At 42.3% G+C, this 27,942-nt stretch overlaps 1 protein-coding gene across 14 annotated transcripts in view; it reads right to left on the bottom strand.

The window, feature by feature from the left end:
- DMD (dystrophin) overlaps positions 1–27,942 on the bottom strand; it is a 7,596,173-nt gene that overhangs the window by 5,890,652 nt on the left and 1,677,579 nt on the right. For all 14 annotated transcript variants that reach the window (XM_085622447.1, XM_085622454.1, XM_085622449.1 and 11 more), the window contains exon 8: positions 7,388–7,569. In XM_085622447.1, coding sequence (XP_085478573.1) covers positions 7,388–7,569 — 182 coding nt within the window. The remainder of the gene's footprint in view (positions 1–7,387; positions 7,570–27,942) is intronic.

Genomic DNA, 27,942 nt, shown 5'->3' with positions numbered 1-27,942 from the left:
CACTTTAGCACTGGTTAGCAGTGGTAAGGTGCACCGATTCCTAAGGCTAACAAAAATAAATTTCAGCACCAAAAGTGTAGACATGTAGGCAAATTGTTTGGGGAATACCACCCTGAAACTGACAGGTCTAACAACAGGTTACTGCTCAGATGATCATTCTGTCAGAAGGATATAACACCTATCTACACTCAAGCTCTTTGTTTCAGCTCTGGGAGTAACTTCAAATCTCATCAAGGAGCTATTCAGTTCCTTGGTAACAGTTGGAAGCTCATGAAAATGGGCTTCTAGAAGCTTTAGGCAGGCCAACATGACTTTTTAGAAAATATTTAGCACAAATCTGACTTTTACAATTAACTTGATTTGTAATAAGTATCCAACTATTAGCTTATTAGCTGGTTCCTAGGCAGAGATAACATTATTTAATTTTAAGATTAACTCCCAGTGCTTTCCGATGCAACAAATACCCCTTCTGCAGTGAAAATAGCTTTTGGGTCCTTGTCACTGTAAGGACATGCTTTCCATTAAATGTTTACATGTCCTACTTTTTAATATCATGCACCCTGCCTTATTAGGTATTAAATTATAATTCCACAACTGTCCCGTAGGACTCATTTTTTAAGGTAACCTCATATGTGCATCTAATGTATCCAGATCACTTATATACCAATGCTAACTTTACGATGGAAAGGCTTGTTAATACGTACAGAGCAAACTTTGTATCTTATTGAGATTCGTTGTTTAAATTCATACAAAACAAGGTGCGGTTCATACATAAGTAATCATAGTACAGATGACACAGTGCTCAAATTGTGAATATATTTACAACACATATAACACAAGAACCTGTTCATTTCCCAATGGTTGAACAATCACTACAGATTCTTTAAAACAGAGATAGTGTCAGTCCGTTCATAATATCTCTTGCCGTTATATAGCCTTAAACAACCAAAAGTAAGGGTTTGTCAACTGCTTTGACTGCACAATGATCACGTATGTATGAACCACACCTTTGTTTTGTATGAATTTGACAAACATATCTCGGAAAGAAACTATGTTTCTCCTTTACTTGCCACTATGTTGAATTAATATTTAAAAGGAGTATTCAGGCCTGTTAAAAGTGACATGTCAAATTTGCAGTTTAAACCTGCACATTTTGACAGGTCAAATTTGGCGTTTAAACCTGCACATCCAGGTTACTGGTGCACGTCTGTAGTCATGTTTTGCACAATCAGTTTACTGGTGGCACAATATGTGCTACAGTCTACTAGTGGCATTTAATTTCAGGCCCTGTACTTTGTATCATATACTAGGGACTTATCTGTAAGGTTAAATACTCCAATTAGGAGTATAGCCAATTTTGAAATGTTTTAGGGGTCAAAACATATGCACTGGGGCCTGGTTAGAAGGGTCCCAGGGCACAGAATAAAAACAATACAGCAGCATCAGTCCCCAAAAACACCAGGGGTGCTTATCAAAAAAGAGGCATTTTCTTATATACTGTAATACCTGAGTAAGGCACCATTGACCCAAAGTGGAACAAAATAGCACAAAGTGTTGTTTCTCGTGAAAAAAATAAACGTCAATGTGTTGCTTAGCACCACTTTGTGGGACTCTGCTCTATTTTGTATTGGCAGAAAGTATTAGTAAATATGGGCCTTCATGTTTTTTACACTGTTCTTGCATAATTTAAGAGACACACTTTGACATACTGTACCATTTTTCCTCTATAGAACAATGCATTAAAAAAACATTAAAGTAAAAAAGGTTTACAGCTTGGGAGGAATCCAGATTGGAAGGCCCCAGGACATTCACAAGGTAACAGGTCCAACGTCTTTTGACTTTTTATATTTATATGTCTACACTGTGCACCTAAGTACCAAATTTCTTTGAGCACCAAACAAGTTTTTTCATGCCACTGAAATTTTCTGTTGATTTGGTTTGTCTCTATATATGTTTGTTTTTTTGTAAAAATGTTTTAGAGCATATAATGCCTGTCCATTATGCAATATTATTGTCACCATAGGGACCACTATGTGTAACTGGAACACTATTTGATACCCGAGGACCATAGTAATTGTAGGAATGTGGAATCTGAGTGCATGGTTGCCCCCACTTTTTTCCTGGTGTTTTGATGGTTTTTGACTTAGTTTGGCTGGGAACCTGCTATTTATGGCCCCAGCCTAGCTGTTTCCTCTCTAAATTGATTGCATGTACTTTAGGTACACCAAAGATTGGATCCTGAGGTACTCTTGTGAGTCCCTAGTATATGGTACACTATGTACCCAGGGCATAGGTACCCCAGAGGCCTACCAGGGGCTGAAGCATGTATTATGCCACCCCTGGGAAGCCACCCAAAATGACACCACAGGTCTGCTACTGCAGCCTGGGTAAGGTGGTGCATGCACCCCTTACTGTGATATAGGTTACCTGTATCACTATATATACATATAAACCTATAAGTCACTCCTATGGCAGGCCTGATCAATCCTGAAGGCAGAGTGCTTGGTTCTTATGTGAGAGGGTGCCCCTGCATGAGCAGTGCCCCTCTGCAGCGTTCGGAGACCCTTCTCTGATGCTGTTTGTAGTGCAGCCTGACTATATACTCTTAAGTGCACTATAACCTCGCGGTACATGCTAACTTTGGGATGGCTGCACAGAAACATGTCGTGTTTGGTGTCAAACGCTTTGGAATCATACACCCCCGACAGTTCTGGTGGCGGAGGTAGAATCCCACCTTTCTAGAGGGAGAGACATGTCCCCACTGGTATACCCGGAAGAAACTTAAATGAGCCCTGGCATCACAAAATGGATGCTGCAGCCACAGACACGGCTCTGGCCTCCTGCTGCTGACCGAAACTCTGGCAGGAGAGGCCTGGACAATAGGTTTCCTGTCACAGGTAGGTGTAACCACCTCCCAGACAGGCTATGTGTATTGGGGCTGGGTGGGAGCACTCTCTGAGTGCCTTGAAATCCTGCACTGGGGGCACATTTGGTGTCCCTGTGCATAGTCCAGCTCAAACCGGTCCAGGGGCTTCCAGACCCTGCTCTGGCGCAAAACTGGACAAAGGACATGGGTGTAGCCACCCCTCTTTCCAAACCCTCCCATAGGTGGGTCCCCAGAGCTAGTCCAACCCCTTCCTTAGGTATGAGTAAGGAACCTCTGTAACCAGAGCTTTAGATATCCCTGGACGAAACTCTGAAGCTGAATCCTGGAACTTTGACGCTCTACTCAAGACTAGAGGACTGAAGAAATCTCCTTTGGGGTTAAGGAGTGACTCCCCTGCTTGGCAGGCACCAACAAAGAAATTTGCTGGTCTGCATTTCTGAAGCTCCCGCCGGACTCAGAAGTATTTGCACCCCATGAAAAGGATTTCCAGACATCTCACAGGTCGACCCGAGTCCCCAGCAAAGCTGAGACCCACAGCCCTCGTGAGTAGTGTGGAACCGGAACTCCTGGTCACAGTGCACTTTTGCAAGTGCATTGACTTCTCAACACCTCCTGAAGTCATGCGTGGGCTGACTTGTAGCCCCCACCTTGAGCACAGAATCCACCGAAGATTGTTGACCTAGTCACACCGAGTGACCCGTGGGCTGCCATTTTGTGTTTTGTCTTGAGGTCCTTTTGCGATCCCTGGTCCGTTGACTGGTGGGTGCCTGAGGGGGTAACTTTGAATTTCCTTGGGCTTCCCTGGTTGCTCCAGACATGCCCCAACTCCCTACCAAGTGGTGAGTCCCACAGACCTTGCTGGTCTGCACCGAAGCATCTTTCTTCTTTCTGCATGGGTTGCTGTTGCCAAGACTTGTTGTGTCCAATCCGGGCACACACACTGCAGCACTCGACATTCTTTGTGGAACAGCTCAAATCCAGCTCCTAGTTGTCCTCGACGCCTCCTGGTCCTCGTGGCTGAAGAGTCAAGCTTCACCTTCTTCACCTGAAATCACCCGACATCGGTGGGCATCTGCCTATCGCCTTCCTGGTCACTGGCTAGTGACCAAGACTCTGTCCCAACTGCTTTCAGGTTCTTCTCATCTTTGATCCAGGCTTGGATCTCTGCAGACACTTTGCATCTTCCTGGCAGCAGCACTTCTTCACCAGCTCCCATTGAAATCGACGACGTGGCCCGACACCAAAAGACACCTATGCACCTGGCTTCCCTGGGTGAGGTAACACGAGTACTCATGTGCGCCCGTGGGTGTTGGCCCTATAACTTCCTAAGTCCAAAAGGGTTTGGACCTGACTCAATTCTAAGTGTCCCTAATCTTTAAAAATCTAACCGCAACTTTCCCCATAGAAGCTAACGAGAGCTTGCGGCTGTGTTCACATACTACACACAGCCCCTGTGGGTACCCTGTGTCACTACCTTGGGTGGTTCCATGGGGTCCCAGCGATTCTACAGGCTCTAGGCCTTGTGTCTAGTTAAGTCATGGTTCTTATACCACTATTTTAGTATATGGTTTGGCTCGCCCCTAGGGCCTGACGTGTATTGGTGCTATTTTACTGTAATATTTGAAGTGTAACTTATGTGTTTTGACCTCTAGTCTCATAAAGAGGCTAGGAGGGTGTGTTTAGTAATAAATACATAGATTTTATATATATACCTGGTGTGGTTATCTTTCATTTAGGCACTCAAGAGATTATAGACTAGTAAAACAAGCTGCTTTACATTCCTTCAAGACTTAGCCTGAAGGCTGCTCTCCATAGCTACCACTAGGATAGCTTTCAATAAAGGTTGTCTTTAACCTATAATCAATAAGGGGGGTTGTTTGGACTGGTACAGGGTGCCCACTATAACTAGTGGACAGCATATACCAGGCCAACTTCTCACAGTAATCCCTAGTGTTTCCTTTTGCTACCCTTCATGGGGCATTACTTCAGTACCCCTTTGTTAATTTTGAGACAGACATTGTGGCTTTTGGAAGGGGAAATGTTTTTGTCAAAAAGTTAAAGGATAATCACTATTTCCAGTGCATGTCAGGCCCTCAGGTCTGTGCTACATACTAATACAAGGAGAAATGACACTAATTTTGAACTCTTCATGTTATGCAAAAACTGCTCCATACACTGACCAAAAATACACATACATGATACGGTTATGCAACTGTAACATAGTATAGGCAGTATGGCTGACCGCATGTGAGAGATACAGGAACTAACCCCGGGCGGAGTAGACGAAGTTGCTCTAAGCTGAGCTCTACGGAGTTGGGCAAAAACTTTGTGGGGCTCCGCGCCTCCCACCCCCCTGCAATAAATATTTTTCAAATACAATTACAATTAAAGTAAATAAAAACTATCTTACCTTTATCGTAGTGTCCTGGGCTGTCCTCCTCCTCTCCCCCTGCAGATTCCCCTATGTCAGACGTACGTCCAGGTAGGACTGCGCATGCGCAAGCATGGGCAGTCCTACCATGACGTACGTCTGACATAGGGGATTATGGCGAGGAAGAGGAGGATTGCCCGGAGACGCCGCGATAAAGGTAAGTGCGCTTTTATTTAATTTATTTGTAATTGTATTTGAAAAATATTTTTGGGGGAGGAGGAGGTGGGAGGGTTCCAGGGCTGAACTCCGCTCCGCTGCGGGGTCAGGAGTTTTGGAGGAATTTCGTGTTCTGGGTGGAACGTGGAGTATGCAAGAATCCGCAAACTCCGCCAGCAGAGTGGAGTTCATGGCCCAGGGTTAACAGGAACACAAAAAGCTTTCAGACCTCCCTGCAACTGCCCAGCCCACCAGCTGCAACTGGACCGGTCTGAGTCCTGCTGCTGGTCTCTGCTGGAGTGAGTCATAATCCCCAAGAGGTAACACCCAGGCCCTGGACCCTTGTCTGGCATCAGTGGAAGCTCCTCTGTGACAAAAAGGTGAAAATCCTGAAATCTGGGTTCCTTGCGATCGCGAATGGGCCAGTTCACATTGAAACTCTGCCACCCGTGTTGACTGCCCACATGCAGCTCCGATAAGACCTGCTCTTCGAATTGGTAATGAACGTCTGTAAGGACCGACAGCGCAAGACCATCACCTCCCACTATATCAATGACAGCCTGAGCCAACTGCCAATACAAAGCTCTATCAGTGATCAGATCTTCATGCTACAGCAATGACCATCCGCAAGGCTAGATCTGCTCTTCATGTCAAAAGCCTACAAGTCACAGCCTCCTCCAACTCGTATGGAAACCTTCACACCAGTCTTGAGAAAATAAATTTTCAGTGGGACTAACCCGGTCCCTGATTCCAACCTGCGCTCCATCTCAATCGGCCTGAACTTCTGACTTTCTACCGGTCTAGCACATCTAGATGATAGTGAGTGGCGCTTTGTGCTTTTAGGCTCAATTTTCACTAAAAACTTTAATATAAGTATCTAAAATGTAATATCTTCAGTTCTACTGTTTGAATCATAATATTTTAGTTATTAACATGCATTCTATTTTTCGAAATTGATTTGAGATTTTTCTTGTGCTGTGTTTTTAACAAAACCTTGACTGCTTTGCGTCAGAGGGTTAAAAAAGGCAATTTAGTGACTTTTGTGGTTCGCCATGATGAGGATTGTGGTTGTTGCTTGAATAGGGCCTTCACCACTCCCAACCAATACCCTAATTTCCTACAGTATACTTTATGGGTCCGATTCCCAGAACTAACTTAAGACAAAATCCAAAACTTACTACCATTTGGGTATTCACAGAAGGCACTTACTCATTTTGGTATTCACAGAAGGCACTTACTCATTTCAGTATACACAGAAGTTAGGAGTCCTAACTTTAGAACTCCTAACTTTACTACTCCTAAATTGAGAAAAATCCTAACTTTAAGACTTTCGGTATTCACAGAAGGCATTTAGGAGTCCTAACTTCTGTGAATACCGAAATGAGTAAGTGCCTTCTGTGAATACCAAAATGAGTAAGTGCCTTCTGTGAATACCAAAATGGTAGTAAGTTTAGGATTTTGTCTTAAGTTAGTTCTGGGAATCAGGCCCAAAGTCATGTTACTTTTCCCAATCTATTCTTTCAAAACATATTCCCAGCCATGTTAATCAACTCAGTTCTGTACTTGTCTGGTGCCGTTTTGAGTAGGTATCTCTCTGCCTCACAAGTTTCAGAGTTAACCCAATGATAATGCCAAGAAGGAAAAGGTTGTTGTCCTGTTGCTACTCTGGGCTGGATTACTGCGGCAGTCTTTTCAAGGCTGGTTTTGAGCAAACCAAAAGAAAATTGTATATTTTTCTGAATATGTTCTTAACTATGTATTGAATTCTAACTGTGGTCATTTAGAATAAAAACCAAACTGTGTTTGAAAATGCAGCTCATTTTACAAGAACATTTTTAGTTTATGTTTTTGAACTCTGTGGAAACCCCATTTATTCATTTAATTACTCATAAAATATATGCAAACATATTTACCTGTTGGGAATAAAAGTGCTGATGAAGTGCCTGGCCATGTTCTTCTCTTATGCCTTTCGACTGCAGGGGCAATGTTTCTACTTCCTGAATTGCTTCAATGGTGACCTGCTGCGGGAGGACTTCGAAGAGGGATGTGACGTACATGAGGATGGACTTCTTGTCTGGGTATGAAGTTGCAATATCTGAAAACACATTAGAAAGTGCAATGTGTTAGTTGTTTAATGAAATAGGTAGTCAATTGTCGTGACAAAATCAGAAAACTAGCATGCACTTCTTGGTTATACACTTGTTGCATCTTGATAGAAATACAAAACATTTAACTCGATTTACAACCCTCTTAGTACCCAGTGCATCTTCATCAGGTCAAAATAAAAGTTACATCGAAAATGTACTGACCAATAGCATGTCACTGCTTAGCATGATTAATCAGTACGACTGCAAAATACGGCGGCTGCTTTGCAATATAATTGTAAGGTAGATCAGTGCATATAGAATCTACTGCGTGTCGCATTCACAATTGTTCTATGAATCTGTTCTTTTCTTGTGGCAAGGTGAACAAAATAATTCCAGCGCCCGAAAACCGCATGTTTCATTCTGATTTACGCATTATGAAATAAATCATTGTTTTAATTGTTCGTGGCATTATTCTCTCATGGACAGAAGAAAAATCGAATAGTGTAACATGGATCCAAACTGAATAAAAGTGGCTGGATAATCAAGTCAATTAGATTACTATTCTACAATTTTATGGGTAGGGCCTGTTTCAATGCATGTTGATTTCTAATGAAATAAATATTAACGTAAACAAACATTTTATGAACAATTTATAGATTTTACGATATTACTTAAAAGTTGTTTTAGATATTAGGGACAAGGTGAGAAACAGTATACTACATATGTTTTAATGTGATGTCCTTTATGGTATGCCATGTATTCGTTCTCAAAAGTCACGTATGCCTAATTTCATCGTATGGTCATTGTTTGTAATCAGTACATTATGCACATTATGCACATAGCACTTTGGAATCTCATTTCTATTTAACGCTGTTCTTTTTTTTCTCATCAAAATGCTGTAACATATTAACACACACACAGAGATACAGACCTAGGATAGTAAGTGCTAAAACCCCAGAAGACCAAACGAGGCTCACAACACGCCGAGCTGTACCACAGGGACCCACCCATTTTGACTTCGTAGCGCTGGACCACATTTGGAAGGATCATGTGGTAAAAGAGTTGAAAGATGCAAAGAAATGTCCTGAGAGCAGGTGATTTCTCAGCACCTCTTACCAAGAGTTATCAGATGATGTTGAGAAACACAAGAAGGAATCAACCCGGCAAAATCTTTCGAAACATAGGCAAGTTAGAACCATGTCTCCACTAGAAAAGTATATTAAACCTTGAAAAAGTAGATAGATGTTCCACTAAACATGTGCCAGATAGGAAGATTTTTGACTATGAAGATCTTTTATTGTAGGTTGTGGAAGACTGATTGCAAATTGGTTTCCTTTTGTCTTAAAGAACAGATGGACACATATCTAAAAAATAGAAACTTTCTGCTCCCAAAGAAATTATATTTGAGCGGATATCTCATCACCTCCAAACTGCTTTAACTATATGTGTATCTATCTATCTATCTATCTATCTATCTATCTATCTATCTATCTATCTATCTATCTATCTATCTATATATATATTTTCACTGGAAAAAACCATAGGTTTCACACACGTTATAGTTAGGAATTAGCATTTAAAAAACCTTGCAAATTCACTTAAAAAACCATAGGTTTCACACAAGTTATAGTTAGCTGTACATTTCACTCGTAAAAAACCAATGAAATTCCACGTTATAGTTAGATCAGGTAACTATAACTCGCGCGCCCGCAATCCACTGCTCATGACGTCACATATTACATCACTCATGACATGGTCAGTGGCATCACTCATGAGATCACTGATGACATCATCCTTTTGATAGAGTGGCGGTCGCGCAAGTTATAGTTACCTGATCTAACTATAACGTGGAATTTCATTGGTTTTTTACGAGTGAAATGTACAGCTAACTATAACTTGTGTGAAACCTATGTTTTTTTAAGTGAATTTGCAAGGTTTTTTAAATGCTAATTCCTAACTATAACGTGTGTGAAACCTATGGTTTTTTCAGTGAATTTGTACGGTTTTTTAAATGCTAAGTTATGTATTTATTTTTAATTTTTGCGTGCACGGTGCGCTTCGCACACCGTGCGTGCGCTGTGGGCACTCGGTGCGCTTCGCGCACCGAGCTCCCGCGTTGCGCATTTCGTTCCGTGCACGCAGGGGCGAAGGAGACACTAAAATTCTGGGGGGGACAGGGACAACCTTGTGCACTTTCCAGTGACCCTATACAAATCACCGCCCGTTAAACAAATACAATCGCATACTTTCGAAGTGAAATATTGAGAAAAGCAGGCATGTAGTCACAGTTTGCATGTATGCTTTATTGTTATTTACATTCATATAGTAATGAGACCAAATGTTTTAAAAAAAACATATATATGAATCTTGCATCTTAATGCACAAAGCAAACAAAGGCCGCTGACTTGGGGTGGGGGCGTCGTGTTTGCAAGTGCATTAGGGTTTGAAAAGTACCTGCTGCTGCATTCCTGATCTCCAGCAATTTTCAGGCAACAATAAAAATGTGAAGATAACTTTGGTGATTAATGTTCTTTTTTTGAGAGAGATCGAAGGCTTGTCTAGTGAAAGTTTTAATTCAATAGGTCAGTGAGTTACTGCTTTTGTCTGAGATATTCTTTTGGTATTTAAAGTTTATAAGTTAAAATCCTAACATTGAACAGTGAGCTATTAACCGTCATCAAAGAGCTGCATAAAAACTTCAATGTATAGATTAGAACGTTATGATTTTTCCCCAGTCTTTCCCTATCCTAATGTAGGAAAATGGGTTCATTAAGATAGAAATCAATTCTGATTATTGAAGAGAACCCCCCAACCATGGTGTTATGTTTTACATTCTGAGTTTGTTTTTCTCTAGTGTTGCAAAGCAGCCCTGGGCAGTCCCCAACTTTTTGCTGACTGGTACTGGTGGTACCTGACTGACTGACCCTGGCCTCTGCCTAAACAGCCAGTGCTATTCTGAAAGAGGCACTTAAAAATACAGTGAAAACACCTACATACACTAGGGTGCACTATGGGTTAGGGTACCCCTATGATTGGCATGACCTCTCCTATAAGGCCCTAGTACATAATAGGGCAGGGGGATTAGAACTACTTTTAAGTCCCTAGAATATAATAAGGCATGGCAGTTTAGAGGCCAGCAGCCCTTTCTGCGCTTGCATGTGTGCACTGCTGAAGCCTGAGGTCAGTTTAAAAGTAGCCCTGTGTTATAGGGCTGCTTTTAAAATGCAAATTGTGCCCAAACTCGACTTTTGGGTTTGGGGAACTTACAAATTGATCAACTACAATGTTGGGGCAAAATTAAGTGGAAAAATGTTTTCCACTTAACTATGGCTGTATCATATTTGCCACATAATACATAATCTGCTGCATAATCTAACGATTTCCTCCAAAACAATTTTGTAGCTCAAACAGATCCCAAATTACTAAAAGAAATGTGACTTGTGTTGCTGTGAAGTTTAGGGCCCTTTGCAAAGTTTAGTAAAGAAAACAATTCCTAAGAAAACAATTGGTCCCAGACACTCCTAATGACACTCAAATTAATACCTGTAGGAGAGTGTAGTATGTAATCAATTCATACAACCAAAAATGTATAATGTAAAGGCACATTCAACAGGTAAATCTCATAGATAAGAGGCCAACCAAAGTCAATTAAATTGCAAACATCAATTTATTTCCCGCTGAATCATATTCATAAAATGCAAACTTAGGGGCTGACTACGATGGCAGGCGGACTTCAGTACCACCGCCATCGAATCGGGGAATGGGACCGCTGGCCTTCAAGGTGGAGGACCCACGATAGGCATTACAATGCGACTGCCACTACGGTGTTCGCAGTGCCTATCTTTTACATTGCAGCAGGTGCTGCTGGCTGCATCATCCGCAGCAAAGTAAAAAAAAAAGGAACATGTTAAATATATCGGTGCCTGCCACATGGTGCAGTGATATGTTGTGGGGCATCATAGATGCGCCCCAGGACCCATGTCTAAGGGCCAGGGGTAAAGGGGCCTGCTACGGGCCCCCAATGTCCCTTTCGCCAGCATTTCCATGGCAGGTGAACCGCCATTGATAAGCTGGCGGGTAAGGGACATCGTAATCCCTGCTGCGGTGCATGGTAGGCACCACCAGCATTGTAGGAACCACGAGCCCCTCCACCACACCGGCGGGCCCAAGAAGCCCGTCGGGTGCGTGGTGGTTGGTCTTTCCGACCGCCAGGTAACCACCCGCCATTGTAATATGGCGGGCTGTGATGCAGTCACCAATGGCGGTGGGACCACCACCGACGGGGTGACGTGGCGGTCCCACTGCCATTATAATCACCCCCTAAGTTTGGTGTGCATGCAAATCCTACATTGCCAACCCCTGGCAAGTTGCACTGCTAGTGCTGGAAAAAGGTCAATGGAGGTACCAATGGGTGAGGTGGACTGGCCTCAAGGGTCTTGTGACCTCAGTGACCGATTCACTGTCGATCTAGGATGTGCTTCTTCATATGCCTGCCCGTAAGACTGGAAGTGAACTGCAGTATGGATTGTGGTGGACTGGTCCACCTGCGGGTGCTAAGACACCTGGGCTTCTAAGGTCTATCGGGCCTTCTAAGGTGTAGCATCGGAATAAGCTCTGTCAGGAGTGTGGTATGGTGAACTGGTCATGAAGGTCTGAACATGGTTCTCCAGTTCCAAATTCAGCAGCTCTGGCCAGAGTGCCACATTCTCTCCCACACTGAACACCATACTGCCCCACTGAGAGAAACTCGCACTGCCTTCAGCACAACTCAATTGTGCTGCGACTAAATTCAAATTATGCACTAGACAACAGTAAAATGCTGCCTGAAAAAAATGAATAACACCCTGGAAAAAGCAAACACTCATAGGGAATGCAAGAATAAGCAAAGCATGTGAACTGTAATCAGAAAAAAACATGGTTACCTTAACGGTTTTAAACTCATTATTCAGAAATCAGTAAGTGATTTTGCCTGAAAAGTTCAAGACATGGCTACAGGGCCAGGAAGGGACCCCTTTCAATGTCCATTGCTTATATCCTTTCAAAATGTATGCAGTTTGGTTTAAAAAAGACCACATCCCCGAACACAGAGACGCATTTTATAAGCTAAAATAATTAAAAAGTTGAAAACGATCATATTAAACGTTTCCACTCTACCCATCAATCAGGTATTGCAGTCCCTTTAGGAATGGCGCACTTACCCACCCTGGGAAAACAATGTTGTTCAAAGAAAGAAGATAAAAAGAAAGTAGCGCTTCACTGGCAAACTCTGTAAAGTGGCGCTAATGTGTGTGGGTGTAAATAACAGTCTGGCCTGTCTGCTGTCCACTCTGTATTGCTTTATTTAGGTATTTAACTATTTTTTCTCTCCATTCCGAGGTTTTTCTTTTCAATAGAAAACGGTCAGAAAATGAGGACATTTACAGCCAAAGTGTTCAGCCTTTTTTTAATCAATTTCACAGGGGAACAAATAAAGAAAAGGAGAGGCAAGGGAGAGTACCTTAAGAGCTGCCTCTTGAAATCAGCACGTAAGCAGGAGCGAGACAGAGACAGAAAGAGATGAAGGAATAAAGAGAGGAGGGCAGCCGCCAGAGGCAGATCAGGAGTAGTGGACACGGTCCTTGCCATGAAGGAAAAGAGACAGCGTTTATTTTTTCTCCGTTCTCTGCCCTTCCCAGAACAGCTGAGCCTTCCTGCAGCATAACAAAAGGCAGAGGGTGGGTGGCCTCTGACTCCAGGCAGTTCAAGTGCAGGGCCATTAGGTAGCGCTTTCGCGTGCTAATGGCCCTGCGATAACAGAAGGGAGAGGGGAAATTCCTTTGTCCCCTCGTCCCCCCCACCCTTGTCCCCTGTGTCCCCCCCACTCCAAAATCTGGGGGGGATATATCCCCCGCGTCCCCCACACTTCCTACGCCCATGCGTGCACGCCTCGCCATTTTTTACAAAATATCGATTGTTTTTTTCTCCCTTGGGGGTCCTTAGATTTATATATCAAATGTGATTATTAATTCTTTTTTTTTTTTTTTTTTTTTTTTACCGTACGCGTACGGTAAGCTTACCGTACGCGCACTCCGCGATTTTTAAAAAAATTATTAAATTTATTTTTCATACTTTTTGGTAGTTCGTGAACCCCCTGATGAACGCTAGGGGGTCTGCAACTCTCTTCGTTGCCCCCTTTTCATGTTATCAACCTTTGTTTTTCAGTGAGAGAGACAGAAAATGGCGGCCGATACTTTCTGATTGCGACCAATTCGAATGTTTACAGTCATGTAACCACCAATCAGAATTGAGCTCGCGCACGGCACCATACGCGTACGGTAAGCTTACCGTAAGCACACGGAGCGCGCTTACAGATATATATATTGATTTAAATGCTATTTTCTCAGGACCTACTGAACAGATTTACACCAGACCTGCAAAAGGCACATCCCTGACCTGAGGACTACCTCTCTGCCCAATTTCAAGTAATTCTGTTCAGCCGTTCGGGCTGTAGCTCGGACTAAAGGTCCTATGGGAAAATGCATGGGGAAAACGCGTTTTGGGACCCCCCTTTTTTCTCAGCCCCCGCTTGACGAATCCCCCCGAGACTTTCAGGGTAGGAGCGGAGCGTAGCGCCCCATTAGTTTTGAAAAATTCGCGAGGATTCGTCAACCGGCGCCAAAGTTATTCCAAATAGAATGTTGCGGATTTCCTATGGAAACACGGTCCTAACTATAACTATCTACTGGCGACCGCCAGTAGATAATATATATATATATGCATATAACCTACTGGCGGTCGCCAGTAGGTAGTTATAGTTAGGACCTATTTTCCATAACTTTGGCGCCGGTTGACAAATCTTCGCGAAATTTTCAAAACTTTTGGCCAGCTCCAGTCCGCTCCTATCCTAAAAGTCTCGGGATGATTCGTCAAGCGGGGCCGAGAAAAAAGGAGGGTCCCAAAACGTGTTTTCCCCATGCAATTTTCCATAGGAACATTTAGTCGCAGCTACAGCCCGAACTGCTGAACGGAATTACAGCAAATTTGGCAAAAAGGTAGCCCTTGGTTCAGAGTCATGCCTTTTGGTTAAATGGTGTAAATCCGTTCAGTAGTTCCTGAGAAAATCAAAAGTAAAATCACATATATATCTGGGCGGAGCCTAACCACACATCTCATCGTGAGATCTGATTGGCTGTCAGCACTTCATCCAAGAAGTGTTGGCAGCCATCTTGGGACCAATATACATGATAGCACCTCATTAAAAAGCATTGCAGTTAATAGAAGGTTTTAAGACTTTAGTTATATTATAAATCATTTGTTAATGGTACCATACTCATTTTAGGAATTGTGGTGTGTTCTAAGGTGATTTTACCATGTGAAAAAGCCTCCTGCTGGGATATCATGAATCATGTTGGAGAGAAAACTATTTTCTCATGCTTTTCCCACAGAGGTTTGGAAGGTGATCTATAAGCTAGACTGAATGCAGATTTTCTGTAAATTCACATTATCTTTCTCAGTCATGTGAGAATGAAGTCTGACATTCTCAGTAAAACATGTACATCCAACAAGGGCAGAGACTGTCTGTTGATTCCTGCGTGTTCTACTGCAGCTTCCCAGAGTGTTCTAAAGAACAACTAGAGCGCTAACAGTCCTACTTATGACAAACGTATTGCACACCTGAAGCTATCTTGATTGGAATAAAGTGGTAACTCTTAAAACATTTAATTTAAAAAGGAACAAAATGAGGGGGTTCATTTTGCCAAAGAAAGTATGATTAGTGCTGCAGAAAGAAAAATTAGGGCACATTTTGAGTGACTTCTCAAATCCTCTTCTATTTCATTAAAAAATTCTGACAGGCAGACTGAAAAATGCACTTTCAATACCAGCAGCAGACTTCCCTGGAGAGCAATAGATTTACTACAGTGATCTAATGAGCAAATAGAGTGCTAACATTCTGAATTTATGGAAAATGTGTGACATCTGAATGCCTACTTGATGGAATCAAAGTAAAAAACTGAAAGTATTTCATACTGAGGAGACTGTAGTAAATGAGAAAATTAGGAAACTTCATAACAAATAAGTCTCCCAAGATGGCCACCAGAGACAAAAGAGCCACAATGTAGCACAAATATCACCCAGATGTAGCACAAGTATAGCCCAATGACAGAATGTCCCAGAGTGTTCTTAAGAACAACTAGAGTGCTTACTGTCTTACTTATGACAAAAGTACGGCACACCTGAAGCCATCTTGATTGGAATAAACTGGTAACACTTAAAACATTTAATTTAAAAAGGAACACAATGAGGGGGTTCATTTTGCCATAGAAATTATGATTAGTGCTGAAGAAAGAAAAATTAGGGCACATTTTGAGTGACTTCTCAAATCCTCTTCTATTTCATTAAAAAATTCTGACATGCAGACTGAAACATGCACTTTTAATACCAGCAGCAGACTTCCGTGGTGAGCAGTAACTTTACTACAGTGATCTAATGAGCAACTAGAGTGCTAACTTCAGAATTTATGGCAAATGTGTGACATATCTGAATACCTTCTTGATGGAATCAAAGTAAAAAACTGAAAGCATTTCCTACTGAGGAGACTGCAGTAAATGAGGAAATTAGGAAACTTCATAACAAATAAATCTCCCAAGATGGCAACCAGAGACAAAAGAGCCCAAATGCAGCACAAATATCACCCAGATGTAGCCCACATGTAGCCCAATGACAGAGGTGTGCAAAACACTTTTTATTTTTTGTGTTTTTGCAGTTTTATATAGTGCAGACTTGTCAGGTATTGGAGTGCTTTACATGAGCATTGGTTACATCACAAAAGAACAAATTCATTTTGGTTGTAGACATGGGGTGATTAAGTGATTTGACCAGAATCACAGAATGTCGAGCTGAAGCAGAAACTCCAACCTGGTTCCCCAGTTGCAAAGTCTGCAGCTCTGGAAGTAACACCACATCCTCTCCCCTAAGTGCAACATTTAATCAAGTGGTCAACTGGATAAAAAAAAAAGTGGTTTGTCGCTATTTGAAAACTCAGAAAATATGTCCTCATTTTAGTTTTTTAGAGCACTATTCATAATTTTGATGCAAATGAGACCCTCTCATATATGTAATTTCTAAAGGAAATGCTCTAGGTATTACAGTTTTGATTACATCAAGATGACGTCAGGCGTTCCACACTTTTGTAATAAATATAGAATGTTAGCAATCTAGTTGTTCATTAGGATACTGTTGAGAGGCAGAGGCCAAGGGCACAGACTCTGAAAATTGAAGGCAGGTAGGAGGGTGCAGAGGCAACAATTTGACCACACTGGGCAGGCAGGAAGGGCAGTGTCAGCACAACAGACTATGGAGGGCAGTGGAAAGGGGGGCAGGGGCAACAAACCAACAATACGGGACTGGCAAGAGAGGCTGTGGCAATATAATAGACCATTGTGGGCAGAAGGAAGAGGCAGTGGTAGTACTACCATACATGCCAACAGACCCGATTCAGCCAGGAAAGGTCCAATGTTTTTAAGCTCAAGTGGGCTTTATTTGATCTGTCTCCTGTCTACAATCTCCTCTCTTTCACTGTAACTCAAAAGGGAAAATCAATACCCCAGTTTTTTTCAAAATCTCCCTTTTACCAAGTTCAAAATGTTCACAAGTATGGTACATTGGATCATGGAAGGCAGGAGGAATTGGGGTAGGGACATGGACTCGGATAAAAGAGGACAGGAGGGACATGGAGAAGTGCACCAAACTGACCCTACAGGGAAGGCATCAGGGTTTGCAGCAGCACAATACACCACACAGGGCATGCGGGACGGGAGTGCAGCACAAAAATCCATGGAAAGCAATAGGGAGGGGACAGGACCATGCACATGGACAACAGAGAACAGAGGGGAAAGAGGCAATGGTAGCTAGCTGACCATAATGGACAGACAGGAGAGAAAGCTGCAGCATAACAGACCATAAAGGGCAGGAGGGACGGATCAGGAGCATTACAATGGAACAGAAAGGCCAGGAGGGAGGGAATAGGGGTCTGCACATGGAAACAGAGGGCTGGGGGCAAGGGGGCAGGGCAGGAGCAGCAAGATGACCATGGAGGTCAGGCAGGATGGGCACTAGAAGCAAGACACACCATGGAGAGCAACAGTGAGACTATGATGCCATACATACAGACCATGGAGGGAAGGTGGGAGGGGGTCAGGGGCAGCTAGCTGACCACACAGGGAAGGTGGGAGGGGCCGTGGCAGCACAGAAGAAATGCATGGCAAGCGGGAGGGTTAGTGGCAGCACAATGGCTATGATGGGCAAGCAGGAGGGTGCAGGGGCATGCACAAAGTACCATGGAGGATAGAAGGGAGGGTCAGGACCTGGGCACAGACAAGAGTTCAGGGGAAGGGGCCTCACAACAGACCACGCGGGGCAGGCAGGAGGAGCAGTTGCAGCACAACAGACCAGGGAGGGCAGAAGGGTGTGGCAGTAAAATGGACCATGGAGGACAAGAGGAAGGGTATAGGGGCATGGAATGTGGACAGGCAGGGTGGAGGTGGCAGGGACAGGTTACAGTCATCTGACAATGTTAGGCAGGTGGGAGGGGAGTGGCAGCTCAACAGAACACTCAGAGTAGATAGGAGTGGCAGGTCCAAGGAACATGGTGGGCAAAAAGGATGGAGCAGGGGCATGCACAAAGACATCGGAGGGCATGGGGAAGGAGAATAGGGGCAGCAAGCTAAGCACAGAGGCTAAGCAGGAGGTCAATGATGGGGCATAGAATTGGGCAATGGAGGGCAGGAGGAGTGGACTGGTACATCATGCTAAATGGAGGGCAGTGGCAGCACATCAGACCATGCATGGCAAGAGGGAGGAGGCTAGTCCATGGATTCAGACAACAGAGGATAGGGAGGAAGTGAATGGGGCAGCAAGCTAACTGTTCAGAGAAGGCAGGAAGGCCAGTGGCAGAACAACGGCCACACAGGGCTGTAGTAAGGGAGCAGGGACATGGACTTGGACAATGGATGGCTAGGAGGAGGGAAGGTAGGAGCAGCAAGCTTGGGTGGGGGCTACACAATGCCAGGCCCTGCTTCCAACCCCCCACCATCCATTGTGATATGCATCTTACTTAACGTTAAAAAAACAACTAGAAATTTGCTGAAAAAAACAAAGATTACAGGGACGGTATAGTTAGACTCAGATTTCACTCATACACAACCTGTGAAATTCAGCAGTTATAGTTACCTGAGCAAACTATAACTTACGCCCCTGCAATGTACTGCTAATGACCTCAGACATTACATCAGTCATGACATGGTCAGTTACATCACTCATGACATCACTCATGACATCTCCAATGAGCTGTGAATGGAATGGAACTATAATTGCTAGAACTTTATTTAGGGATAGTGTGTGTATATTAACACCCCTTTTTTTCCTTTTCTTTCGTGTAACAACCATTATAATACGCAACGTGCCCAGATTAATATGGCCGATAGCCTTTCACTTTAAAGTAATGTGTAGTCCATTGTTTATGTTGATGTTTGCAATTCTAAGTATGTTTCTTATGAATAAGTCACGTTGATGAACATACAGGTATGGCGGTCACGGGGCAAGATATGCTGAAATGACATTGTGTGCATATTAACACTTGTTTTCTTTTCTTTATTGTATCAATTCCTGAACTTTCACATCGTGACCAGGCCAATATGTCCGCCAGCTTTTTGGATTAAAGTAATGCGCTGCTGATGACGTTACATATTACATCACTCATGACATGGTCAGTGACATCACTGAACACATCACTGATGACATCTCAAATGACATCACTGATGACATCATCTACGTGATCATTTGATGCACCTCCTCACACCCTAAAATGCAGACTACCATTCTCGAAACCATTGACACACCAATACTAGTGCAGCTACAATATTCTGTGCACTATGCATGCAGACCTCTAATCAGCTACATAGCTTTGATACAGTCTTTTAAATACTCAGTTAGTACCTATGCAGTCTAGGAATCCTTCTGTCTGTTCCATGCACTTCTCCATTCAACCATCCAGCAGTATCTACATATCCTATCACTCTGCCAATACCTAAGCACTAATACATTTAGCATGCACTCTCTTTGCAGCACTGAAATTACTCCAGTTATTAGTCATATACTTAAGGAAATGCGTAGTCAAAAACACAAGTGCAGGTACAATATTTCGTACGCTATGCATGCACCCCTCTAACCAGCTACAAACTATTGATACGCTCTTCTAAATACCCAGTTAGTACCTATGCAGTGTAGGAATCCTCCTGTCTGTCCCATGCATTTCTCCAATCACCCATCCAGCACTATCTACTTATCCTATTACTCCACCAATACCTAAGCACTTATAAATTCACTATACACTCTGTTTGTAATACTGTAATTATTCTAGTTACTAGTCATGAACTTATGGAATGGCCTAGCTACTAACACAAGTACATCTAATAATATTTTGTGCACTATACAAGCAGACCTCTAACTAGCTACATACTATTGATACACTCTTCTAAATACCTAGATAGTACTCCTGCAGTGTAGGAATCGTCCACTCTGTCCCATGCACTTCTTTAATCACTTATCTACCACTATCTACTTATCCTATCACTCCACCAATACGTAAGCACTTATAAATAAAGTGTTCGCTCTGTTTGCAGCACTGTCATCATTCTAGTTACTAGTGGTATTCTTATAAAATGACCTAGGCACCAACACAAGTACACATAAAATATTCTGTGCATAATCCCTACAAATCTCTAAGCAGATACATACTATTGGTCCACTCCATTAAATACTGAAGTAGTACCCATGCAGCATAGGATACCTCCTATCAGTCTCATGCAATTCTTCAATCACCCATCCAGCACTATGTTCTTATTGTATCAGTCTGCCAATACCTAAGCACTTATGGGGCAGATTTACAGGCACCCTGCACCACCAGTACGTCACTTTTTGTAGCGTAGTGATGGCGCCAGGCACTCCATCATATTTAAAAGGAGAGGAAAAGCCACCATGCATGGTTTTTCCTCTCCTTGTAAATATGACCCCTTCATACACAGAACTTTGCGTTGAAGGGGCGTCACATAGGTGTTGCTGTGGGTGTTGCCACGCAACACCCATAGAACAAAACACATCTCCAGATTTATGAGAAATAGTAAATCTAGAGATGTGTGTGAATGCTGCGCCATCCTAGAGTTGGTGTAGCAAGGCTCAACGAGGAAAATTGTTTTTATTTCTCCTCATTTTTTCCTCTTTCAATGCATGCTGCATTCCGCAGCATACATTGAAAGAGGAAAATGCCTTTACTGATTGTTTTTGTGCAGGAAGGTGTCCCTTCCTGAACAACTCTTTCAATGCATGCTGCATTCCGCAGCATACATTGAAAGAGGAAAATGCCTTTACTGATTGTTTTTGTGCAGGAAGGTGTCCCTTCCTGAACAAAAACAATCTCCACACGACACAGACATCCTTGCACCATGGTGCAAGGGTGCCTTTGTCACCACATGGCTGCAGTTTGTGCAACAGTGCAGAGGGAAGCACAGAGTTGCAACATATTCATGTACATATGTTACATCCCTGTGCTTCGGAAGTGCCACAGTGCAGTGCAGCTAAAGAGCTTGCAGTGTCACGCTGCAGTACTTCCTCATAAATCTTCACCTATAAATTCACCATACACTACTAATGCATTCTTTCAGTAAATCATGCTGTATACATATATTCAACCAAACTTTTTTTTTCTTCTTTTTTTTGTTTTTTTTAACATTTTTGTATTTTTTTTTGTTTTTTCAAAAAATGGAAAAAAAAGAATGAATAAAACAGGAAACATTTGGAATTACTTATCATTCCAAAAACAAACAAACAAAATAATTAACAACAATGGTTGCGTTGCACAGCACAAACTGCATCCACCGAATGTTCACCGAAGCATATAACTTTCTTACACTTCACGCAGTGTTGCCCGAGAAAGGCGAATTCTGGCCTAATGTCCATTGCAGGTGTTCCTGAAGAAGCTCCAGATGTACTTGCCACAGCAGGTGAGGGGTTCAAAGCAGCTCGCCTCATTTCCTCCCAAGCAAGATTGAAAGGATGTGTGGTCGGGAGATGCTTGTACATAGAAGCAGTGCCACAAGAGTATTTTTTTTCACTGCCTCTTGACAGGACTCGGTCACAAATTTTGCACGTCACCTTTCTTGCATTTACTTTCTTCTCTCCAGGTGGAAAAGTGAAGAATTTCCACACTACAGATTCCGGCCTCTGTGGACGTGGTGCCTCCTGCAAGAATTCTTCTTCAGAAGATACTTCCTCCTGCTGCTGTCCAGATGCCATTTTGTTTGATATTTTTTGAAAAATGGTTCTTGTAGGAAAAGAGATGTCTCTCTAAAGATGCTCCAACAAGAATGATTAAAATGGGTGGGGTCCTTCAATAGTTACAGTGGGAAATGTTATGAACCAATGAAATCTTTTTTTTTGAGGTCACATGGGATCCGCACACTCTGCGCTCACGAATCACGCACCCGATGTGACTTTGCGAAAATATTTTTAAAAATAATATAAGTTTATTATAAGTACAAATATATTATTTTTATGAATATCTTAGATAGTCTCTTGCCCTAATATGTATATGAAACACACATACATATCATTTTAGAACATAATTTTTTTTTGCTAGAGTCGGGCACCTAGCGTGCCCCAGCACGTGTATGACATCACGCGGGACCCGCCACCGCACAAGCGTCGCGTCCCGTAATGCTCATGTGTCAAGAATGCGCGGGAGCAGGAGTCGCGGACTGGTCGCATACCACGTAATATTAAATGTATATGCTGTAACTGAAAAACTCGGAGCCGTCAAACACCGTACGCGGATCCTTCATGACGTTTCTAAAATGGCGGCTAGAATCTGTGCACCCACCATGATGTGTACGCTTTGGGTGCGCAACTCTGAAATTTTATTGGAAAAAAACATTTAAAAAGAAAATAATATAAATATATTAAAATAAAAAAATCAAACAAAAAAATTAAACAATATTTCAGTTGTCATTTTTTTTTAATTTTAAAAAACTGTAGAAAAACAGTACAAAAAAATAGGTATAACTACACTTACAAATTTGCATTTAAAAAACCTTTGAAATTCACTGAAAAAACCATAGGTTTCAGAGACGTTATAGTTAGAAATTAGCATTTAAAAAAGCTTTGAAATTCACTGAAAAAAACATAGGTTTCAGAGACGTTAGAGTTAGAAATTAGCATTGAAAAAATCTTAGAAATTCACAGAAAAAACCATAGGTTTCAGGGGTGTTATAGTTAGCTGGACATTTCACTCGTACAAAACCATAGAAATTCCTCTGTTATAGTTAGTTCTGCGAACTATAACTCGCACGCCCGCAATGCACTGCTGATGATGTCACATATTACATCATTCATGTCATGGTCAGTGACATCACTGATGACATCACTGATGACATCTCAAATGGATCACTATTGGAACCCGTAGCCAGTTATATCGACCACTTTCTGATGCCCTTTGTACTCAATCTCAACTCTTATATCCAGGATACAACAGATCTCTTGAAACACCTGCAGGAACTACCCTGGCAAGCTTCGTATATGCTAATCACGATGGACGTGACATCACTTTATACGAACATTGATAATGACATTGGCCTAACTGCATGTGCACACTTCTTAAAAGAAAGATATATTAAATTGAAACATCACAACCAGATGTTGATCGACATGATCCAGATGTGTTTAAATCAAAATGTGTTCCTTTTTGGAGATGAGATCTACCTCCAAATCAAGGGATGTGCGATGGGTTTCTCTTTTAGACCGGGATATGCATGTCTCACCATGGGGTGGTGGGAGCAACAGATGGCATGGCATCCGAACAACGACAAACATGTGGAGAAAGTTATGAAGTGGTTGAGGTACATTGACGACTTGCTGATAGTGTGGGATGGAACAGTACCAGAATTTGAGGAATACTTTGAAATCTTAAACTCCACAGATGCAAATATCAAATTCACATATAATATCAGTAACAGCAGAGTTGTTTTTCTGGACACGGAAATCTATGTTGCCAACAACAAACTTGAAACCACACTTCATAGAAAAGAAACATCTACCAACTCAACCCTTCATGCAGACAGCTTTCACCAACCATCAGTAAAGGACAACATCCCATATGGAGAATTTTTAAGGCTACGCCGCATCTGCTCAGAACATCATGAGTGGGAACAACACAGCAAAGACTCAGCAATAAGATTCAAACACCGAGGATATAAGAAAGGAATTATTAAAAGATGCTGGAAACGTGCCAATGCCAAAAAGAGACTGACCATCATCAACTCCAAAAATCAAGGTTACAACACAGAGATAAATCAACCAACACCAATTAGACTCATTTTGGATCATTCAAAGGAAGCGAAACAAATAAGTGATATCCTACGTAAAAATTGGAAGCTCCTACAATTGGACCCAGTGGTAGGTGAACTCGTAGGTAAACATCCAAACATCACTTTTCGTCGGGCAAAAAATCTACGCGACAAACTAGTGCACAGTCATTATCAGGACAGCAAGAAAAAGAAAGGAACACAATGGCTGACAACTAAAGGTTTCAAAAAGTGCCACTCGTGAAAAGTCTGCCAAATAGCCAAGAATGTAACAGAGGTCTCACTACAAAATGGAAACAAGAAGTGGCAAATAAAAGATCTTATTACTTGTAAAAGCCAGTTCGTGGTATATGTCATCGAATGCCCGTGCCCACTCAAGTATATTGGCAGCACTAAGTGTGAGCTAAAAAAATGAATTTTGGAACATGTAAGAGCCACAGTGAACAAAGACAGGAGTAATGCTGTTGCCAAGCATATGGAAAGCCACCATGGGAGTGACTGGAAGTTACTTTGTTTCTATGCCCTGGAGACGATCCCTATGCATGACAGAGGTGGAGACCGTGAGAAAAATTTGAGACGTTGAGAATCACGTCAGATTCTGAATTTCAGGACCTACACCCCTTGGGGGTTAAATCAAAGCGAAGAATTATATATTCATTTATGATGTTTATAAATTTTGGGAGGGTGTTCTTTGTTGATGCTCTTTGTTTTGAGAGATAAGCATTAAGAGGCTCACACTAACACGTCAATCACAATGGAATACATGTTGATATGTATGATTACCTTAGTAACTTAATTCTTCTGTGTTTTGGTTACCATGACAAAATGGAATATGATTATTTTGTAGATAGTTGATTAGTCACAGGAGTGATGACAGCCCACTGGCGGGCATATAATTATCAAGAAAGAAAATTGAAATATATAGGATCCAGATACATTATACAGTGAACCTCACAGGTTAAAAATCCCCCCCTTCAAAATCAATGTTCATTATAATATAACTGAACTGGTAAATATAGCTCAAATAGAGAATTATTCTCAATGTGGTAACTCGCTACTATCAGCGGTCGAGTGCAGTGGGGTATGATCCTGTTGAGAACGTGTTCATACATGCACAATGTGTACTGACATCTGTGTTAATGATAGTGAATAGTATACACGAATGTAACACCAATTTATAGTCATGGTTAGCAGAAATGTAAAAACTACCAGGACCAGAAGTCTTTGTGAACAGGAAAGCCTGATGATTGACGTCATGGATCACATGACTTAGCATCACACTGTTTTTATTGGTGGATTTGAATTAGACACATTGACCGTGACCAAGCTATCGGCGGATAGCGAAACGCGTTGGTTTGTCCCTCTAAGGATTGTAATGCTGTAAGCTGAATAAAGAATACCGAGGATATTGATTTCAGAGATTGGGAGTGCGTGCCAATTATTTCCTCTGGAGATATATGTTGAATGTGTATCGGCGTGGCTCTGCCGAGGTTCCGCACCGTAAAACAGAAGCGCCAAGGGTCGACAACACGGAGCCAATTGTGGTTATATATATATATATATATATATATATTCACTTAAAAAACCATAGGTTTCACACAGGTTATAGTTAGGTGGATATTTCACTCGTAAAAAACCAATGAAATTCCCCTGTTATAGTTACTTCAGATAACAGGGACCCCCTGCCAAAGGCTAGGGGGTCAGGAACTCTCTACCCTGCCCCCTTTTCACGTTTGCCACCTTCCTTTTCCACACTCGCACTGAAAACAAACAAAATGGCAGCCAACACTTCCTGATTTCGACCGATTCGAACGTTGACTGACATGTAACAACCAATCAGAGTTACGCTCGCGCACGTTAGGGTGCACGGCTATAGATATGTATGTGCTTTTAAATGCAATTTTCTCTGGAAATACTGAACACATTGACTCCATATATGCAAAAGGCACTTCCCTGACCTGAGGACTACCTCTCTGCCAAATTTCAAGTAATTCTGTTCAGCCGTTCGGGCTGTACCTTCGACTAAAGGTCCTATGGGAAAATGCATGGGGAAAACGCGTTTTGGGACCCCCCTTTTTTCTCGGCCCCTGCTTGACGAATCCCCCCGAGACTTTCAGGGTAGGAGCTGAGCGAAGCGCCCCATTAGTTTTTAAAATTTCGTGAATATTCGTCAACCGGCGCCAAAGTTATTCAAAATAGAATTTTGAGATTCCCTATGGAAACACGGTCATAACTATAACTATCTACTGGCGACCGCCAGTAGATAATATATATATATATATAGATATACACACACACACATATGTAAATATACATGCATACATACATTTATATATATTCACTAAAAAAAAACAAAGGTTACAGGGACGTTAGAGTTAGGCTAAGATTTCACTCCTACAAAACCAGTGAGATTCAGCAGTTATAGTTAACTGAGCTAAAGGTCGCTCTCGCCCCAGCAATGCATTGCTTATGACCTCGCATATTACATCACTCATGACATGGTCAGTGACATCACTGATTATATCATACAGTGACTGTGAGTGTTAAAAAAATGTTTATGACTGTTAGATATATATACAAAGGTGTACTGGTGAATCAAGAGATGTATGAGTGCCTGTGTGGATGATTCAGAGGGTGTATGGCTGACTGTATGAGTGATTAGGTGTCTCAGTGAATGTACAGGTGAGTGACTGGTTGTATGACTGTCTGTATCAGTCTGTCAGTTGGTATCTAAGTGGCTTTATGGGTATGTGAATGGCTGTATGGCTGACTGATTGGTTGTCTGAGTACCTGTATGGGTATCTGCGTGTCTTTGTGGGTGGGTGAGTGTGTGTGTGACTGCCTGTATTGATGAGTGAGTGGCTCTATGGGTTATTGAGTGTGTGTGAGGGACTGTAAGGGTGAGTGATTGTGTGTATGGCTATGTGGGTGAGTGAGTGGATGTGCCAGTGGTGGCCATGGGTATGAGAAAGGCAGACTAGGTAAGTGATGGGATACACGAGTGACTGTATGGGTGAGTGAGTAAATGTGAGAGTGGTTGTACGAGTGAGTGTGTGCTTGTGTCAGTGACTGTATAGGTGAGTGAGTATGTGTTAGTATATGTATAGGTAAGTGAGTGGGTGTGTGTGTGTGTAACTGTATGGGAATAAGTGGTTGTGTGATTAACCATATCGGTGAGTGAGTAGATGTGTGAGTAGCTGTATGGGTGTCAGACTTAGTGTGTAAGTGGCTGTATGAGTGGATATGTCAGTGGCTGTATTTGTGAGTGAGTAGGTATATGAGTGGCTGTAGGATGAGTGAGTGGATGTGTGTGTGTGTAGATCTATGAATCACTGAGTGGGTGTGTAGTACTGGTATGGGTCTCTGAATGGGTTTGTGAATGGTTGTGTGGGAGTAGGTATATAAAAAGGTTCTATGGTGGTGTGAGTGGGTGTGTCAGTGATTTTGTGGTTGGTATCATCAGTGATGTCACCAGTGATGTCATTTGAGATGTTATTAGTGATGTCACTGACTATCTCATGAGTGATGTAATATGTGAGTTCATAAGCAGTGGATTGAGGGGCGCGAGTTATAGTTAGCTTAGCTAACTATAGCTGTTGAATTCCACTGGTTTTGTACGAGTGAAATTTGAGCCTAACTATAACGTCCCTGTTAGAAATGGGATTTCTGGTTGGCTAAGGCTTGCGCCAAAGCCAAACCACCATGCTGAGGATAACCCCTGCTCACCCCCTTGGTAGCTAGGCACGAGCAGTCAAGCTTATCTCAGAGGCAATGTGTAAAGCGTGTGCACAACACACACACACACACACAGCAGCAACACACTAGGCACACCACAAAAGAAACTCCACACAAGGTTATCTAAAAAAATAGCCTTTGTATTATCATAAACACGTTGGAAACATAATCACACATTTACACTGTGCCAACTGGCACGGGTAATATTCACAGGGGATTATAAACAGGATCAGGCCAATTGGGCCACGGTCAGAA

Source organism: Triturus cristatus, chromosome 8, assembly GCF_964204655.1.
Source record: "Triturus cristatus chromosome 8, aTriCri1.1, whole genome shotgun sequence".
Classification (NCBI taxonomy): Eukaryota; Metazoa; Chordata; class Amphibia; order Caudata; family Salamandridae; genus Triturus; species Triturus cristatus.
The sequence above is the reverse complement of the archived record's forward strand: the minus strand, read 5'-3'. Positions and strand labels throughout refer to the sequence as shown.